Source organism: Typopeltis vanoorti, chromosome 24, assembly GCF_054136105.1.
Source record: "Typopeltis vanoorti isolate ZY-2024b chromosome 24, IOZ_Tvanoo_1.0, whole genome shotgun sequence".
Classification (NCBI taxonomy): Eukaryota; Metazoa; Arthropoda; class Arachnida; order Uropygi; family Thelyphonidae; genus Typopeltis; species Typopeltis vanoorti.
The window spans coordinates 53,041,317-53,060,521 of NC_143572.1; the positions used below are offsets into that span (position 1 = coordinate 53,041,317).

Consider the following 19,205-nt stretch of genomic DNA (forward strand, 5'->3'; position numbering starts at 1 on the left):
AAAGGGTCACTACCCAGACCAGTTTCGACTTTTATTGAGGTCTCTTCAGTGGGAACCAGACCCAGAGGAGATACCAAGGTTGAAGCAGTGCAGAAGTCATATTTCCATATGCCAGTTGCCAAAAGTATATTTAGTGTAATCCTTTATCCAAGTGTAAGTAAACAAAGTTTGCGCCTGAAGTATCTACAGGGCTGCGGCAACTCGTGCAAAGGTGGATTGAGTTCTGATCATACTGAAGATACTTCAGGCGCAAACTTTGTTTGCTCACACCTGGATAAAGAGTTAAACTAAATATATAATTTATAGTCTAACCAAGTGAAAAAAAAAAACCTTCCAACATCTTTCTCTAATCCAGAGTAATTTAATAATAAGGTGTGATACCTTTTGGCAACTGGCATATGGAAATATGACTTCTGCATTGCTTCAACCTTGGTATCACCTCTGGGTCTGGCTCCCACCGAAGAGACCTCAATAAAGGTCGAAACCGGTCTGGGTAGTGACCCTTCCCATAATGCATAGCATTATGCATGTCCACAAGGAGATGTGTTTTGCGTTGTGGGATACTAAGGAAAGTGATCAGAATTCAGTCCGCCTTTGCCACGAGTTGCCTCAGTCCTGAAGATACTTCAGGTGCAAATTTTGTTTGCTTACTCTTTGATAAAGGATTAAACTAAATATATAAATTATAATTAGTATCCTCCCCCCCCAGTTGTATTAAGCATATACTAGTTAGCTGAAATTCTGAGAGGATATGAGTATACAAGCCACTGTAGCTCAGTGGAAAGAGCACTGGTCTCGTAAACCAGGGGGTCATGAGTTCGAATCTCATCAGTGGCTATATGTTTTTTTTGATGGCCTGGTTGGCCGTGTGGTTAACATGTCCGCTCTCCAGCCAAAAGGCTACGGGTTAGAATACTGTCGTGGGCATGGATGTTTGTGATTGTCTGTGAAAATAATAGTGGTGGTGGTGATGGGCAATAAACGGCGTTAGTGTAGATGATGATGATGGTAATTGTGGTTCATTGTAGTTGGTGGATTGAGTGGTGAAGACAGAGTTGTAGAGTAAGTGCCCTCCCATGATGAATCTTTGGACTCCTTGGAGGTATCACGTAATAATAATAATATATTTTCTACAACTGAAGATTTTTCAAAAATTTATTATTATTTAAGGGAGAGTAGAATGGAAATTCTACTCTCCAGTTTACCATAAGCATTCAGAACCTATCTTAAACTGGGGAGTAGAATTTCCATTCTTATTCACCCTCCACACACACACACCTTTCATAGTATTTGAAAATAAATCAAACATCATATGCAAAAACAGAACTCCATAGCTTCTGTTACTTAAAAGAATCAGTTTTTTTTTTTTTATTTCATTCATCAAATTACTGATATGCAGTTTTTTTTTTTTTTTTCTGGAAAAAAAGGTGCCGGTACTCACCATGAAGATGTTATTACAGCAACTTCCACACTTTTAACATATCCTCCAATATGCCCTCGTCAACTCTAGATCGCTTATTGCTTTTGGTATCAACTGCAGAATGATGATCTTGGAGCAGCCATGAGTCCACGTATTTGCTAGGGTTTAACTAAGTGAGAGGAGGTCCTACTATCCTGATGAACATCAGTGCAGAAGCTGTACAAGCAGAGATGACCTAGATGAGGTTACTATAAGATTCATCTGAGAGAAACCCCTTTCACATTCACTGGAAGATATTGCAATTGTGCCCAAAGTGTGCGTGCGTTAGAGGAAGTACTATGTCCGGGACTTAATTTTCTTGAAGATATTCACGGAAACCACAAACTTCTTCTCTTTCGTTTAAGTGAAATTTGCGTGCTAACCTTTTAATTTCAGCTTCACCAAATATCAGATGCTTCCCATGATTTTCTGGCCAATACTTTGAATCTAAAATCTTAGCACATTCAGACAAATCAGCATCATCTTCTTCAAGTAGATGCTTTCCAACAGCTTCTTTCAGACTTTTATAGAAAGCAGATGAACTTATTGCAGGACTGAGTCTTTCATTTTTGTGGAGCTCAATCCCTTTAAACTTCATGTTCTTCTGACTTTGAAGAGAAATACGTACGGACCAGGATTTTCAATTCTTTCTTCAAAGAATTGAACTGTATTCTTTATCTTCCTGCCTGCTTTGTACAAGTTAATATTTCTCTCTTGTAAATCTAGACTTAGTTCACTAAGTTCTTGGAGAGCATCACACATAAGGCCCAAATCAAGAACGAACTCGCATGACTTTATTTTTCATAAAAGGCACTCATAAAGAAAGCAATCTGTTTTGCCTCTTCTGCTGTCTTCTTTTGCCTCCAGAAAGTAATGGACAAGGGCTTCAAAGTCTTGCCACACTGCAGAAACAGTGCGAAAGCTACATGCAACCCAGCGAGTGCTTAAAATTCTGCCAATTTTAAGAAGTTGAAGTTCTCGAGTCGTTACACATTCCTGTAGTTCCCTAGCATTCTTAGGTGAAGCATGATAAGTCACATAAAGTTTGTCTATGAAACTCTTAAAGCATTTCACTCCTGGCGCATTGTTCGACTGTGTCACTAACAGACAATTCAAAGTGATGGCTAGCACAGTGCCAGAAAATAACACTAGGAAACTTCTCTTGCATTAGCCTCCTTACACCATTATGCACACCAAACAACATGGCTGCACCATCACAAGTTACAGACAAGAAATACTCCTTTAAGTAATCTTCAGATAATCCTAAACACTCAAGATGACTAATTAAAGAGTTTAGAATTCCTCTAGCAGTTATATCTGATAATTCGATCAAATTTAGGACAGAAGCCGAAAGTTCAGGAAGAACTACACAAACAATAACAATCAATGTTGTTGTGTTAATCACAGTTGTCAATTCATCGATAAGTAACGATATTTTGTTCTTGGAGTTCACTATATTGTTTATTAATGTTTTTCTCATTCATTTGCAATATGGCTCACAATGTTAAGGCAAGCAGAATGAAGTCTAGGCCATTGTCTAGGCCATTTCTTCTTCAAAGCTGTTAAATGATTGCTTTCTCCTTGCAACATTCTAAGCGGTTCGAAGCACTTTTCCTGTTACGTCTTTATTATGAGACAAAGTATTTAGGAAAACTTTCTCTAATGTTTATGTTTTGTTTTTTGCTTCAGATTTTATTTTTTTTTTGGCATGCTTTGTGCGCTGCACTCTCCTTATGATCATAAATATCATTTTTTCTTAATGACTTAACTGTTGTTTGCAAGATTCTCTAAAATGACTGATTTTACCATTTGTCCACTTTGCTGAAATTTTCGTTCCCATGTGTTTATCGACAGCAAGACTTCCGACATCACGACACACTTTTCAGCCCAGCATTTTATTATTGACATACAGCCACTCGTTTCTCTCGCAGAAGTCATTTTTCTGCAAAAGTGTCCAACATTCATGCCAGTCATTATCGGAATCTGTTTTCTTTTGACCACGTGGATCTTCGGTCTTGGTTTCATGATCCTCTTCACCAAGTGTATTTTTGATGCTAGTTTTCTGTTTTACAGGATCACAAGTAGACTCAACAATTTCTGCTTCTTCAGACTTCCTTTTTTTACTCATTGGCATAAAGTAACTATTTATTTTACTCATTTTGAACAATGATTGCACTGATTTAACTTAGATTAATTCAAAACTGAAGTGAACCTGCCTGTTGCATAGTGAATATAGAACTGATAAACTGAAATTGGAAGCAATCGGAAGTGAACACAACTTCCTGTTTCTGGTTGCATACCAACCTATGAAAAGCAAGGTGCCAACTTATGAGTAATCAAAACTGAAAATTCAATTCGTGAACACAGTACCATCTACCGGAATATTTATAATACATTTTGCTGTCAATACATTGCAAATTTTTAAAAACTTAAGGAAAAAGTGCCGGTACTGTGTACCGTTGCGTACTGCCAGAAAAAAGCGCACTGCTGATATGTACCTTCAAGGAAGAATAGTACTACATGAAAAGTTTACATTATTGCTTACCTATCAACAATTTTCCTATAAATCAGTTTATAAATCAGGACTCCAATATTGTCTAACCTTATATTTCTGGTCAGTAAGGCACTTTTAACTGCTTGCACATTCCTGAATACTAATGCTATAAGATTCTTTCTTAATATCTTAATTTTTTAATATGATATCTGTCATCGATACCACTGCTTGTTTTTCTAATTTTTCTCAGAATACTCATATCTGTGATCTCTAGTCTTTGATCAACAGTTATGCACAGCTAATTTAGTTAACTGATTGCTGTCTTATTCCATAAAACTTTATTCAGTTGACTTACCACCATTCTGACTTTGTTACTTATCTGTTATTTATTTCCATATTTAATTTGCTATCTTCACTAAAATTGTGCCTAAATAGTTGAAATATTTTACTTGTTCTATAGGTTCTTTATTTGGGATGCAATTGATGTTTTCAATGTTCCTGCCTGTTTTCATTTTTTTATTGCTAATTTTCATTTCATAACACATTTGTTATAGCAGTTATTCAGTCCGTTGAAAGAATCCTAAAGATTTTACTCTATTTACTAAGGAATGTAATATCTTCTGCTTGAAGTAAATAGATAAGTTGGATTTCTTCAATTTTGATTTGGTTTGGTTTGCTACTTTCTTTCATGATATGTTCCATATAGATGAAGAATAATATTGGAGGTTATATGATTATATTGCATCCTTACCTTATACGTGATTTTACAACAAACATCATCTTGTACCTCCTTCAGTTCAAACTAGTGAATTATACCTCAGATAGACTAGGCATTGTTTGTTCATGCCCTGTTTACACAATATATTTCTAGCATTTTGAATGGCATTTCTTTTAGCCTTTTCCAGATCCACAAAACTTAAATACAGGTCTTTGTTATATTTCCATGATTTCTCTACTCTTTGTCTTAAAGTGAAAATCTGATCCTGGCATACCTTATTAGTCTGAACCCAGCTTGCTCTTCCCCATATTTCTCTTCAAGAACTTTTCTTAGCCTCTTTTCTAGTATGCTTGTATAAATCTTACCCAGAATCCTCACTAGGAAAATTCATTTGTAATTCTCACATTGTTTAATTTCTCTTTTCATAGATGGGTAGTATGGTAGCTACTCCATTCATCTGGAATTTGACTGCATAATTAGAGTGGAGCTAATCGTATTCCACCTTTTTTTATCCTTGATAATTTTCAAAACCTTATATAAAAAAAAGATTAGAGTATTAGGCAAATTTTCCTTGGAAATAAACTAAAAAAAAAAAGTCCTTTCTTTTTTGGGGGATAAAAGAATCGAAGAATAGGATATAAGATCATTGAAAATTTTTAGAATAATTTTCCTTCATTAGTTACTTTGAACTGGGTTGTCAGCATTTATTTTGCATGCACAGACACACACAGTAAAGTATTGATAAAAAGTAAGTGATATACAGCAAATTTGTATGTATGTATACTTATTTTTGCAAGTCATAATATAGCTTTATAAGTTATTTTTACCATGTTGCCCAGCTCTGTATTGGGATAGTGGATTGAAGTAAGCAGCAGTAGATGTGTAAAGAAGAATAAATGAAAATTTGATAAGTTAAAAAAAAAATAGGGGTAAATAAGACAATTATAGAGTTTTTAAATGAAATATGATATATTGTAGTTGCTTAACTCAGAGCTTTAACTGGGAGAGATCTCTCCTACCAGTTATCAAGCTAATTATCCACCAAATTAGCTTGATAATTCTGTGAATATATGCAGACATAATTAATGCAACATAGGGATTAACAGTTCTATAATGAAGAACCATTCAGATGAAATAATTTAAGTATTAAAATATAATTAGTATTGATGGATATAAGCAAAATATAATGAATGCTAGTTCATATATCAGATTTAATCAGAAATATTTATAGAGGTTTTTTTAAGCCAGAGTATTATTATAATTTACCTGCTTTGCATTTGCAATTTATCTCAGCATCTTTTGATTACAGTTAATTAGATTTAAATTTTATTTTCAAGTTATTTTTAATTAAAAATGTTCAATTTGAGGTGATAATTAACATATCTGCTTGTTAATTAAATAAACAAATATAGTTGAAAAGATTTTAAAATGTCTTACAGGATTTCACTGTATTTGGTGGAAGTCTTTCCAGTGTTCATGCTAAGAAAATTTGCAAGGTAATCTTAAACAATTAAAATTGAATTTTAATGTATTTTTTATTTTTGCTCAAGTAAAAAATAACTAAAAATATTTTAATACTTAATCCTTTCAGAATCTCATCTTTATTCATGAATTAAATTCAAATATTTGGCTTCAATATTATAGACAAGTAACTTAACTTGACTTTTCGTAAACCTAATTTTTACACAACTAGAACAGTTAACATAGATGTTATCTGTCAGTTGCATGTGTTTTTTTTTGTGTAGGAGGGTGAAAGTTCCAGAAGGGGAGGTCGTGCCACCCCCTGTATTTTGACCGACTCAACTTACCTTCAGTTGAATTAATGTTTTTGCATCATAGATGAGATTTGAACATAGGGTTTTTCTGATTAAAAAGTGTGTGCCATTTGTACTATGTTCCAGTAGTGTGGATAAGTTTTTAGAGTTTAAAAAAAAAGTTAAATATTTTCAAAAACCATTTTAGTTTTTAAGCAGAAATAATTTCTGGTTTCTTCTGTTGTTTTTTCAAGCCAGCATGCAGTTCTTTTGTGTGAATTAATCATTATATACTATGGCATATATGTTTCTCATATCTAAAATTAAATCTTCAAATGTCTTGAAGTGCTAATTGACTTGGAAAAAAACTAGAAATTGTCTGTGCATGAAAATATAATATATGAATTCTTGATAAAATACTGAGTAGTGTAAAATGGCTTAATTGTAAGCAGTTATAAATACTAACTTTTTAGTGATATTGGATCAACACTGCAAAAGCAAAATAAAAGGTTTATTAAACTGCTGATGTTTTCTGGATTTCAAACATTTTTTGTTTGAAATTCAATGAAATATAATTTCTTATTATATTTCCTAGATTCTGTCCCTCTGAAACCAAAGGTTTGACTCAGATATGTTAACAAAATATTCATAATTGGCTTCATAGCTACCAAATCTGAAACACTCAGCTGCTTAAACAGAAGCAGATGCAATCAGAAGCATCACTAAAATCAAAAAATATATATAACACTTTGTTTTCTGGATACACTTATCACATACCTTCCCTCGGCTGTCTTTCATTATCTACCAAAAGCCAATAATGGTACAGAGAGAGAGAGAGAGAGAGAGAGCAAAAAGAAACGAAAATTAGGCATTTGTAAAAGATGATTAGCAAAATTCTCAAAAAGAATTTTGGAACCATGCTGCAGATAACATTCTTTATTCTTCTTGAGAATACACAATGTTCCTTACATATAAGGAGCAGCTGAGAGGCTAGCAAATTCTTGTCAAAAACCAAATGCCACTGTTTAAATCCTTCGCAAAACTGAAAAGTGGAGTTTACATTTCCAAGGATCCTCTTCTCCCATGGGCACATTGAGAGACATATCAGTTTATGTAGACCTATAACCAGGGCTTAAAAAAATGTGTTCATCTGTTCATCCATGACAAGTGAAAATTTTTAGTTGACAATTCAAAAAAATCAAAAGAATTTCAGTTAATCATCAGTTTTATTTATGTAATAGTGATTCTGTGTGTTGTAAATAGTTTTTTGTATGTTTACCTTACTTATTGCATCTATTGGAGAATGCTGGTCATTACAAATACCTGGTTTGTTTATTATCACTTATTTTGTCATAATGGAATGTGACCAATAATAGGATAGGATATGCATGTATCATTTTATTGAGAGTGCTCAGCCATGTTGGGAGGTAACCAGTTAATCACGACTTGGAAACCTAAAATGGATACACAGCAGACAGCCATAATTACCTTATTTCTTACAAGTGATGCAATATGCAGAATTTGACCCTTAATAGTGAATATTAAAACTTTGGAAAGTTAAGAAAGAAGTATTTATTTTTCAAAAATATTTCATTATATTGATTCTAACCTAAATTATTTTCACTTGTTTGAGTGGTTGCTGAATCACAATATCACTGACCCTGTTCATCTGACAATTGGAGCCAATTATAATTCAGAAATGAACTAAATGCAGTCATGTGTATGGATCTAAGGGTTTTATGTTATTGAGTTTTTATGGTACTGAATGTTTTCATAATTGGTTATAATGGCAGAGAAGAAATTGTTTGCTTTTTTTTTTCCATAAAAGTGATTCAAGACATAAGTGTTAAAAGTGAAAACATTGCAAAAAAATGGTATTATTAATAAAATAAAAAAAATAATAATAAATTATCTTGAATCACTTATGCATGTTTTTTTTTCCTTTACAGACTGATAAACACACTTGGATTCAAAACTGGTAGTTGTTATACATCTGATACAGGGTTAAAATTAAATATAACATTAACAAAAGTTTATAAAAGGGAATAAACATGTGACTATGATATGTTAGACAACCATGGCAGAGTACACCCAGGCAGTGAGATATTTTCCTGATGAATTAGCCAGCAGAAAATTTTTCAAGTCCTGCCTATAAACCATCTAGAGATCACTTAAGGACCAAAGTACAAAATAAAAAGCAGGGAAAGAAACACAATCATTATGATTACATCTCTATCCCATGCTTTTTATTTAAAAAATAACATTTAAGTAAAACTAATGTGTTCAAAGATGTCTGATAATTTAGAACAAACTGTGCAAACATTTGTTGCAAAACTGAAAATGTTCTTTCAGATTTGTTGATGTTGGCTGAATCATTAGCAAAGTCTGATATAAATTCTCTAAGTTTGTTCTTTTCTTCATCATCAAATTCCTTGTACTCTAAGCAGTATACAAGGTATTATTATACTATTACATGAAAAAGTTACATTATTACTAACTTCTTATCAAATATTTTCCTCCAAATTAATCTGTTATCTGTCAAGACTCCAGTATTATCAGACTTTACATTTCTATCTTCTAAGGCACTTCTTACTATCAGCCAACCTAGATCTAGGTCTTTTTCCTGCATCCAGTTAAAGAAATCTTGATTTGCTAACCTTCCCTCTTTCATTCTGTTTAAGTGACCTTATCACCTGATATTAGCTCTGCTAATGCATTCCTGAATGCTAACGTCAAATTATTTTCTAATATCCTTGTTTTTAATATAACACTGCCACTGATGGCATTTGTTCACTCTCCTAATCTTTAATCTTTCTGAGAGCTCTCATAACATCATGTCTCCAATTGAAGTTTTTTTTTTATTTATTTATGTATAATCCAGCTCTCAGACACTAATTTCACTCTTATTCCATATAAATTTATTCATTTGACTTCCTACCATACCAGCTTTACTAATTGTGCTGTCTGTGTCCATATTTAATTTGCCATCTCAGGATGCAGTTGATGTTTTCAGTGTTTCTGCCTATTTTTATTGCTGATATTTATACCAAATGTATTACAGCAATTATTTGATTTAGTCAGGATATTCTGCAGACTTGTACTGAATTTATTTCAGGGTATAACATCATCTGATAAATTAAAGGGGCAAGATTAACATCTCCAATTTTGATATCAGGTTTAATACCACTTTCCTTTATAGTTAGTTATTCACATTTGATGTCACTGGGTACTGTATGGTTACTTCCATACCTCATAGAGTTTTGGAAGTGAAGTCTTCTGCTAGAAGTGGGGGTCACAGATATCCTTTCCACACAGAGTTAATAGGACAGCTACAAGCATGCGTGCCCATAGTGGGATTCGAACCCTCAACCTATTGGCTGGAGAGTGGGTATGCTAACCACTTGACCAACCAGGCTGGCCAAACCAAGCTTTCCTTCATATTGTGATCCGTTATGAAGAAGATGAATAACAATGGAGATAATGTACATCTTTGTCTCACACCTGATGTAACATCAAATCATCTACCTGTACCTTCTTCAATTCTGACTGCTGACTTTCAACTCAAATATTGACTATGTATTGCTCAATATATTCTATCCTATTTACACCATCGTGTTTTGAATAGCTTTTCTCTCGGTACCTTTTTCATATGCCTTTTCCAGATCTACAAAACTTAAATACAGATCCCTGTTATATTCCTATGATTTCTCAGCTCTTTGTCTTAAAGTGAAAATCTGATCCTGTCAATCTGTACTTGACCTGAACCCAGCTTGTTCTTCTCCAAGTTTCCCTTCCACCATTTTCTTAACCTTTTCTTGAGTATACTTGCATCAGTCTTGCCAGGAACACTCAGGGAAATTCCTCTGTAATTTTCACATTGTTTTATTTCCTGTTTTATAGATGGATGCTATGAGAACTCTACTCCAATCATCTGGAATTCAGCCCTCTAACTTCAGAATTATGCAGAGTAGCCACTGTAAAAGTTTTATACTCGATATTTGAGCATGCCTTCCCAAATTTCAGGGTTTTGATGGCTTTTCTACTTCAAGTATTGAAGTAGAAAAATAATTACTCTAGACATCTAGAATATCTTCAGTTTTCGTGTTACCTTTATCATCTCTGATTTCTTTTACAGTATTCTTTCCTCCCTATCTAAGTTTTTTTAATAGCCTGCAGAATATTTTGTCACCTTCCTGATATTTATTTTCCATATTCTTATCAAACTCTTCCCATGACTTTTGTTTAGCCAGTTTTGCACAATCCTTTTGTCTTTTAGAGCACATGCTGACTTACTTATCAAGAATTTTCAACATGCTTCTTTCTTTTTCTTGACTGCCTCTTTAACTTCCTGAATCCACCTTGGAGTTCAGATATTCCTATCCTTGCACACAACCCTCAATAATGCCTCTCTGGCTGAATCAATGTTTTATTCAGGATTCCTACTGAATCTCCAAGGTTTGGTTCTTGTTTTCAAACTCTTTCATGTTTTCCTGAATAATATTTCTATATTTGAGTGTATAGTTTATCTGAAAGCTACTCAAACATTGATTTGTTTTAAAACTCTCTTACATAATCTTCTTTTCAGTATGATATTCAATTTTATCCTGTTCAAAATTAAATGGCGATCACTTCCAATTTCATATCTTCTGTGTACTCTTGTTTCCTGAAAACCAGTGTAAAGATATTGCTATCAACAATAACATTAGTGAGACTTCTAATTCTTCGTATCTTTTCTCCATATCAATTTCTGCACATCTTTATGTTGGAACTTGGTGTTACTAAATGCTAGTCCGTGTCCTGATTAAAAATCCAGGTGGTAGTTGCCATTATTATTAACTTTTTACTTCAAATTTTCCCAAAAATTTTTTATGTGTCTGATAATCATTTCTTACTTACTCTGCTGTTTAGATCTCCAACAAGGACCAACTTTTCTCTTTTTTTATTGTGTCAGCTTCCTTAGTAGAACTTATTTCTGATTATGGTGTAATAGAAAATTGAACTATAGACACAAATAAGTGTCATTGTTCAGTTCCTCATTCTGATATTTGCCCACATCACTCTACTCAATATTGTCTGTCATTCAAGAAATCACCCTTGTATTTAGTTGAAAGTTTATTTTTCACTTGGTTAGAGTATAATAAATTTAGTTTAATCCTTTATCCAAGTGTGAGCAAACAAAGTTTGCGCCTGAAAGTATCTTCAGGACTGGGGTAAGGTTGTACAACACGAGAGCACTCCTTGCAAAGGCAGAGCAAGCTACCAACACTCCTAACTCAGTATCTCCCATAATGCAAAACACATCTCCTTGCGGATATGTCTAATGTTATGCATTAAGGGAAGGGCCACAACCCAGACTAGTTTCGACCTTTATTGAGGTCTTGTCAGTGGGAGCCAGGCCCAAGTGGAGACACCAGGCAGAAGCATTAGCAGGTCATCTCTACCTATAGGAGTTGCCAAATGGTGTGCCACCCTTTTTTAATAAATTACTCTGGATTTAGAGAAAGATGTTGAAAGTTTATTTTTCACTTGGTTAGAGTATAATAAATTTAGTTTAATCCTTTATCCAAGTGTGAGCAAACAAAGTTTGCACCTGAAAGTATCTTCAGGACTGGGGTAAGGTGGTACACCACCAGGGCACTCCTTGCAAAGGTGGAGCAAGCTACCAACACTCCTAACTCAGTATCTCCCTTAATGCAAAACACATCTCCTTGCGGATATGTCTAATGTTATGCATTAAGGGAAGGGCCACAACCCTTCCCTTAATTTATTATACTCTAACCAAGTGAAAAATAAACTTTCAACATCTTCCTCTAAATCCAGAGTAATTTATTAAAAAAGGGTGGCACACCATTTGGCAACTCCTATAGGTAGAGATGACCTGCTAATGCTTCTGCCTGGTGTTTCCACTTGGGCCTGGCTCCCACTGAAGAGACCTCAATAAAAGTCGAAACTAGTCTGGGTTGTGGCCCTTCCCTTAATGCATAACATTAGACATATCCGCAAGGAGATGTGTTTTGCATTATGGGAGATACTGAGTTAGGAGTGTTTGGTATCTTGCTCCACCTTTGCAAGGAGTGCCCTGGTGTTGTACCACCTTACACCAGTCCTGAAGTTACTTTCAGGTGCAAACTTTGTTTGCTTACACTTGGATAAAGGATTAAACTAAATTTATTATACCTTGTATTTAGTGTTGAATACTATAGCCCTGCTTCTTTTCCCTGATCGTTATTGCCTGAATATAACACCTGTTATGTCAAGAAAAGAAACTTAATTTCTAAAATAGAATATGCAGAACTATGCAAAACAATATGGAAAAAGATGAGAAATGAAATAAGATCTTATAAAACTGAAAAAATAAAAGAAACAATTGAAAACAATAAAAATATGAAAATACTAAGAAAACATTTATCAGTTGGCAAATATCAAATAACTGCAATAAAAGATAAGAATGGAGCTACAATAAGGAACCAAGAACATATCCTAAGCAGGCTAGAAGAATTTTATAAAGAACTCTATAGTGATCCTTCAATAGATAAATCAAATATAAATAACTCTTCTCCATCGCATATGGAATTCATCCCCCCATTCACTTCAGATGAAATAAAACAAGCATTAAAACAAATGAAAAATGGGAAATGTCCTGGTGAAGACCTAATTCACATAGAATTAATTAAATGGGGAGGAAACAATATAATTCACCATGTCACAAACTTACGAAATCTATACCTAGAAGAGGGGAAGATACCAGAAAATTGGAAAAATGCTACTCTGATACTGTTATTTAAAAAGAGGACAAAGAACTATAGTCCAATTAGTATTCTCTCTAATCTGTACAAAATTCTCATAAAAGTAGTAGCAAACAGGCTAACATCTCTTCTAGACTCAAATCTACCAGTAGAACAAGCAGGATTCCGTAAAGGCTTTAACACGATCATATTCATGCAGTAAAACAAATAATAGAAAAAGCAAATAGAAAATTGCCTCTCTGTATAGCCTTCATTGATTATGAAAAAGCATTTGATTCCATCAAAACGAATGCAATAATCAAAGCACTCCAGAATCAGAGATTCTGGAGTACTTTGATTATTCCTGGAGAATATATGGACCTCCTCCAGGCAATATACCTCACTGCTACAACAACAATCCAACTTGACATGAGTGGCAATAAAATATCAATTGAAAAAGGTGTCCGACAAGATGACTATCACCCAAAATCTTTACAGCAGAAATATTTAATAATATATATACCGTATTTGCTGGCGTATAAGACGCACTTTTTTTCTTTGAAAATAGGTCTGAAAAACAGGGTACGTCTTATACACCGGTACTCGGTTTTTTATTACTTTCATTTCTGGAAATTTTCTCTGTTCGAGTTATGCGATTTCTTTCTTGCTTCCTTGCGGTGTGTGAGAGCATTCCAGTTACATAAAGTTCAGTGGATGCGCATGCGCTGTCATCAAAGATCACAGCTATGTTCCTGTTCGTTTAAACTTTCCAATTGTTGTTGTGGACGGTGATAAATTTCTGCCATTAAATTTTCTCTAAATTTCTTAGCAAATTATGGCTGAAAAATGTCAGCATTGCTACAATATTGCATACAAGCTACGTATGATTGCATATGCTAAAGAACATGGAAACAGGGCTGCGGAGAGGCATTTCGGGCCATCTCTAACTGAGAAAATGATAAGAACTTGGCAGAATCAGGAAGAGGATCTAAAAGATCTTTTTTTCCTAAAAAATGTGTACAAAAAAGGGGGTGCGTCTTATATGCCAGCAAATACGGTATATATTTTTAATAATATATATATATTTAATAATATATTTTATATTTAATAATATGAACTGGACAAACCTTGGTATAAAAATTAATAACAGAAACTTAACACACCTAAGATATGCAGATGATATCATAATTTTTGCAAACACTCCAGAAAATATTAATATAATGATAGAAAACCTATATCATGAAAGCAGAAAAATCAGTCTAAAAATAAACAGAGAAAAAAACTAAAATCATGTTTAATCATTATGTAACACCAAAAAACATAATAATAGAAAACAATTTCTTGGAAAGAGTCTCTTCATATATATACTTAGGTCATCTCATTGATCTAAACTGTGGACTGCAAAAGGAAATAAATAGAAGAATTTAACTTACCTGGAGTGCATTCAGAAAATTGAAAAGCATTTTTCAAAACAATGATGTCCCACTCTGTTTAAAAAGGAAGGTTTAACCAGTGTATACTTCCAGTCATCTCATATGGTTGTGAAACTTGGTTGCTAACAAAAGCACTGGCAAATAAATTAACAACAACTCAAAGAAAAATGGAGAGGTTGATGCCAGGCATCACATTAAAGGATAAGAAGTGAAACACCTGGATAAGAAGCCAGACTCTCATCGCTTCACCACATTCTTCACTACAAGCGACTAAAATGGAAATGGGCCGGGCATCTATCCAGAAAAGAAGATGAACGATGGACCACCATACTAACAAACTGGATTCCTAAAGAAGGGAAAACGAGGCTGAGGACATCCTAAAAGAAGGTGGAGTGATGAATTGTTAATTTTTGTTGGGGAAAATTGGTCAACCATTGCCAAGAACAGAGAAAGGTGGAAAGAATTGGAGGAGGCCTTCGTCCAGCAGTGGACAGAAAATGGCTGAAAAAGAAGATGTCAGTCGTACTTACGAGGGTTGTCTGAAACGTTCTCGGCCTAACAATGAAAAAACAAATTTATAATTTCAAAATTATTTTTATTTTTCAACATAATCTTCCTTAAGACTAATACATTTATTCCAACGATGCTCCAGCACCATTATCCCATCCCTGTAGTGGTTCTCAGTAAGATCTGCAAAATACCCCTCTACGGCTGCAATCACCTCTTGATTCGAAGAAAAGTGCTGACCAGCGAGGAAAAGTCTTTAGTTTCAGGAAGAGATAGAAGTCAGAGGGAGCCAAATCTGGGGAATAGGGTGAACATTCCAACAATTCATAGTGCAGATCCTTTAATTTTCCCATTGCCAAACTTGTTTTGTATTGTCCTGATGAAAGTTGATTTTTTTTCTTCTACAAACTGGGTCTTTTCTCATGAATTTTTTCATCTAGTCTGGTTAAAACATCGGAATAATATTCCCCGGTTATTGTTTTATCCTTTTCAAGATAATTAATAAACAAAATGCCTTTAGCATCCCCAAACACCGATGCCATGACCTTTCCTGCTGATGGAACCGACTTTGTCTTCTTTGGTGCTGAACAACCGGCTTCAGTCCACCATTTTGACTGCTGTTTGGATTCTGGTGTGGAATGGTGAATTCAAGTCTCATCCATAGTAATAAACCGACTCACAAAATCAGTTTTATTCTTGTTAAAACGCTCCAAGCACTGTTTAGAGATTTTCATGCAAGGGCGTTTTTGATATCTGCTGTGAGCAAGTCCGGCACCCATCTTGTGCAAAGCTTTTTTATTTGCAATTCTTCATGCACAATATATCCTACATGTTCTTTTGAAATGCCTATAGTCTTAGCAATTTCACTCGCTGACTTGCCAGTCATCCAATACCATATCGTGCACTTGATCAATGATTTCTGGTGTTATACTTTTTGAACGTTCTTCACATGGATCATCTTCAAAGCTGGTACACCCATGTTTAAACTCGGCAGCCCATTTCTTAATTGTCGAAACCAAAGGAGAACAGTGCTCATAAACTTTTATGAACTTCGAACGAATTTCTTTTGGCGTTAACCCTTCGTTTACAAAGAATTTTATAACTGCAAGATACTCGGTTTTATCCATTTCAAGGGATACAGACAACACTTTTGCTTCAGACAGCTGTATAAGACAAACTACTTGATAGAATGACTTGAAATTTCACCTGGATGCTTACAATAGATGTACCAACTTATTAAAAAAAACGTGCCAATAGTTTGCCATCTATGGTCAAAGCAAGAACTTCTCAGACCACCCTCATACTTAATTCTTCTGCTAATTCCATTTCTTTTTACATTGATGTTTATGTTGTATGTTAATTTTGAATTCTGTGAATCTTGAGTTGAAATATGTTTTGGGATTCATTTCAGTAGCTAACTTTTTGCTGTTCAGCCTGATTTTTTGATGATAACAATGGGGAGGAACCTTGTGTAACTGGGTGACAGTGATGGATAGTACAAGATCTTTAATGAAGATGAGAAAGCTAAATATGGAAATGGAATCAAAGCTAGTTTGGTGAGAAGTCAACTAAATAAATTTATATGGAAAAAGAAAGATATTAGTAAAAACACTAAACTAGCTTTGTGCAAGACAGCATTCAGTCCAGTATTAACTTGTAGGGCTGTTCTGTCCTGTCAAGTGTCATTTCCATCCAGGAGATTGACTATTATGGATCTTTACCTGAGATCCATAATGTGCAATAGAAAGATAAGATAGTTAGGCTCTAATCTCTTTCATCTTGCAGTTAGTATCCTGTGTCTGTAGATGTGTGTGTGTGTTCATAGGACATCCTTGGCCTCATTTCCCTCTTTTGGAATCCAGTTTGTTAGCATAGTGGTCCATTGCTCATCTTTTCTTCTGTCCAGCCCATTTCCATTTTTGTTGCTTGTGGTGAAGAATGATGTCAGTGATGCGAGTCTGGCTTCTTATCTTTTAATGTGATGCCTAGCATCAGCCTCTCCATTTTTCTTTGATTTGTTGCTAGTTAATTTGTCAGTGCTTTTGTTAGAGACCAAGTTTCACAACCATATGTGATGACTGGAAGTATACGCTGGTTAAATGTCTTCCTTTTTAAATATTTTTTTAAAAATTATATATGTGTGTGTATATATAAAAGACTTCTGAGAAAAATGAACAGATAGCATCTGTTCATTTTTCTCAGAAGTATGGTAGAATTATATTAAAAATTAAGATATTGAGAAGGAACGTGACATTGTTGGTATTCAGGAATTGGTGAGCAGAAATAATGTCAGGTTGTATAACCACTGAATAGGAGAGTAAAGATTAACAAAGCAGACCAGAAAAAGACCAAGATGAAGGGTATAAAGGATATTATGATACTACTATGAAAAATTTATGTTACTAACTTCTTGTTGATTGACAATTTTTCTCCAAATTTCCTTCAGTTATGTCAGATTTTATATTTCAGTGAAAAATTGTGAGTTAACAGGAAGTTACTAATGTAAATTTTTCATGTAGTACTATCATAATATTCTGTATATCCCTTGATAACATATATATCAGGAATTTGATGAGGACATCTTTAAATTATACATAGCATGTTCTTTTTTATCTTGACCTATTTATTCAGATTATGAGAAATTTCCTATATATATGATGCATTTTTAAAATAATATAGAATTAAGTATTTTTAGAGTGAGAAAATATGTATCATGGTTTTTTGTTTTCATTAAGATTATGGATCAGGCTGTGATGGTCGGTGTACCTGTAATAGGTCTCAATGATTCTGGTGGAGCCCGTATTCAGGAAGGAGTTGAATCACTTGCAGGATACGCAGATATATTTCAACGGAATGTTTTATCTTCAGGTGTTGTGCCACAGATTTCTGTTATTATGGGACCCTGTGCTGGAGGTGCTGTGTATTCACCTGCACTGACAGATTTTGTATTTATGGTAAAGGTAAGCATTATAGTGAATAATATCTGCCATTCATATCTTTTTTTTTAATTAAGCTGCTTTTGCAAAAGCCCTTCTAAATATGTTATACAGGGTGTTCGGGATAAATTTGACATATTTATAATTAATTATATTTTTCCGTAAGTTACATGTATTAACCCACACTTCTCTTCATTTAAAAGTTTGGACCCTTCTTCATTCATATACAAGATGTCAGAAAGGATGGATAGCTGGAACCCACCTGAATCATGGAAGAGAATAACTTGTATCATGATGATTCGTGCCCGCCATCAAAATAAGGATATTACGACTGCTGCCCAATGCTCCCTGAATACAGTAAAAACAATCAGGCATGAACTAGAGACTTGCAATGGTGACTACGAGGATGTAGCAAGAAGAAAGATCCCTAGCAGACGATCTGATTGCGTTCGTACAGCAGAATTCCTCGCAAATCTGCAGGAACAGGTGTTGAAGAACCCTGGCATTGGAATTCGGGCTTTGTTCGTGGAGTTGCTAACTGTAGTCAAGCCCTGGATAACAAGGGTAGCCAATGGTAGGCCGTATGTATGGCAGCAGGATTCGGCCCCTTGCCACACCTCTGGGAAAAGTCAAAAATGGTTGTCTGAAAATTTCTACGACTTCACCAGTCCAAATGTTTGGCCTCCAAACTCCCCAGATCTTAACTCCATGGATTATTTTGTATGGGGCGCAGTTGAAAAAGACACCAATCGCACTTCCAGTAATACAAAAACCCAGTTAATGGATAAAATTAAAACAGTTTTTGCGGCCCTTCCCAGGGAGACTGTAGCATCAGCTTGTTCGAGGTTCCGAAGCAGAATTGAAGCTGTGATCGATGCTAATGGTGGTTATTTTGAGTAACTCTTGTTGATAGTATTGTAATTAACTCTGCCTGTAATGTTTTTTTGTCAATTCATTAAATTTAATAGATACAAAGAAGATTTTCTTTTTCCTTACGAAACTGTCAAATTTATCCCGAACACCCTGTATAATAGTAATATCATTATATGTGATATATCACTATTGTAGTATTATGTCAGCTATGGCATTAAAAAATTTAACTATTTTTCAATTTCTAGAATACATCATATTTGTTTATTACTGGACCAGATGTTGTTAAGGTAAGTGTGATTGATAATT

General features: G+C 34.4%; 1 protein-coding gene and 1 non-coding gene across 3 annotated transcripts in view; both read left to right on the plus strand.

The window, feature by feature from the left end:
• Positions 1-19,205, plus strand: part of LOC150093201 (propionyl-CoA carboxylase beta chain, mitochondrial-like) — a 141,896-nt gene that overhangs the window by 45,638 nt on the left and 77,053 nt on the right. Inside the window, exons 4-6 of one of the 2 annotated variants that reach the window (XM_090414013.1) lie at positions 6,111-6,167; positions 17,826-18,050; positions 19,145-19,186. In XM_090414013.1, coding sequence (XP_090270139.1) covers positions 6,111-6,167; positions 17,826-18,050; positions 19,145-19,186 — 324 coding nt within the window. The remainder of the gene's footprint in view (positions 1-6,110; positions 6,168-17,825; positions 18,051-19,144; positions 19,187-19,205) is intronic. The other variant, XM_090414014.1, reaches the window with a different exon arrangement.
• TRNAT-CGU (transfer RNA threonine (anticodon CGU)) lies at positions 764-837 on the plus strand. Its single transcript has one exon. It is a non-coding gene; the product is annotated as a tRNA-Thr (tRNA).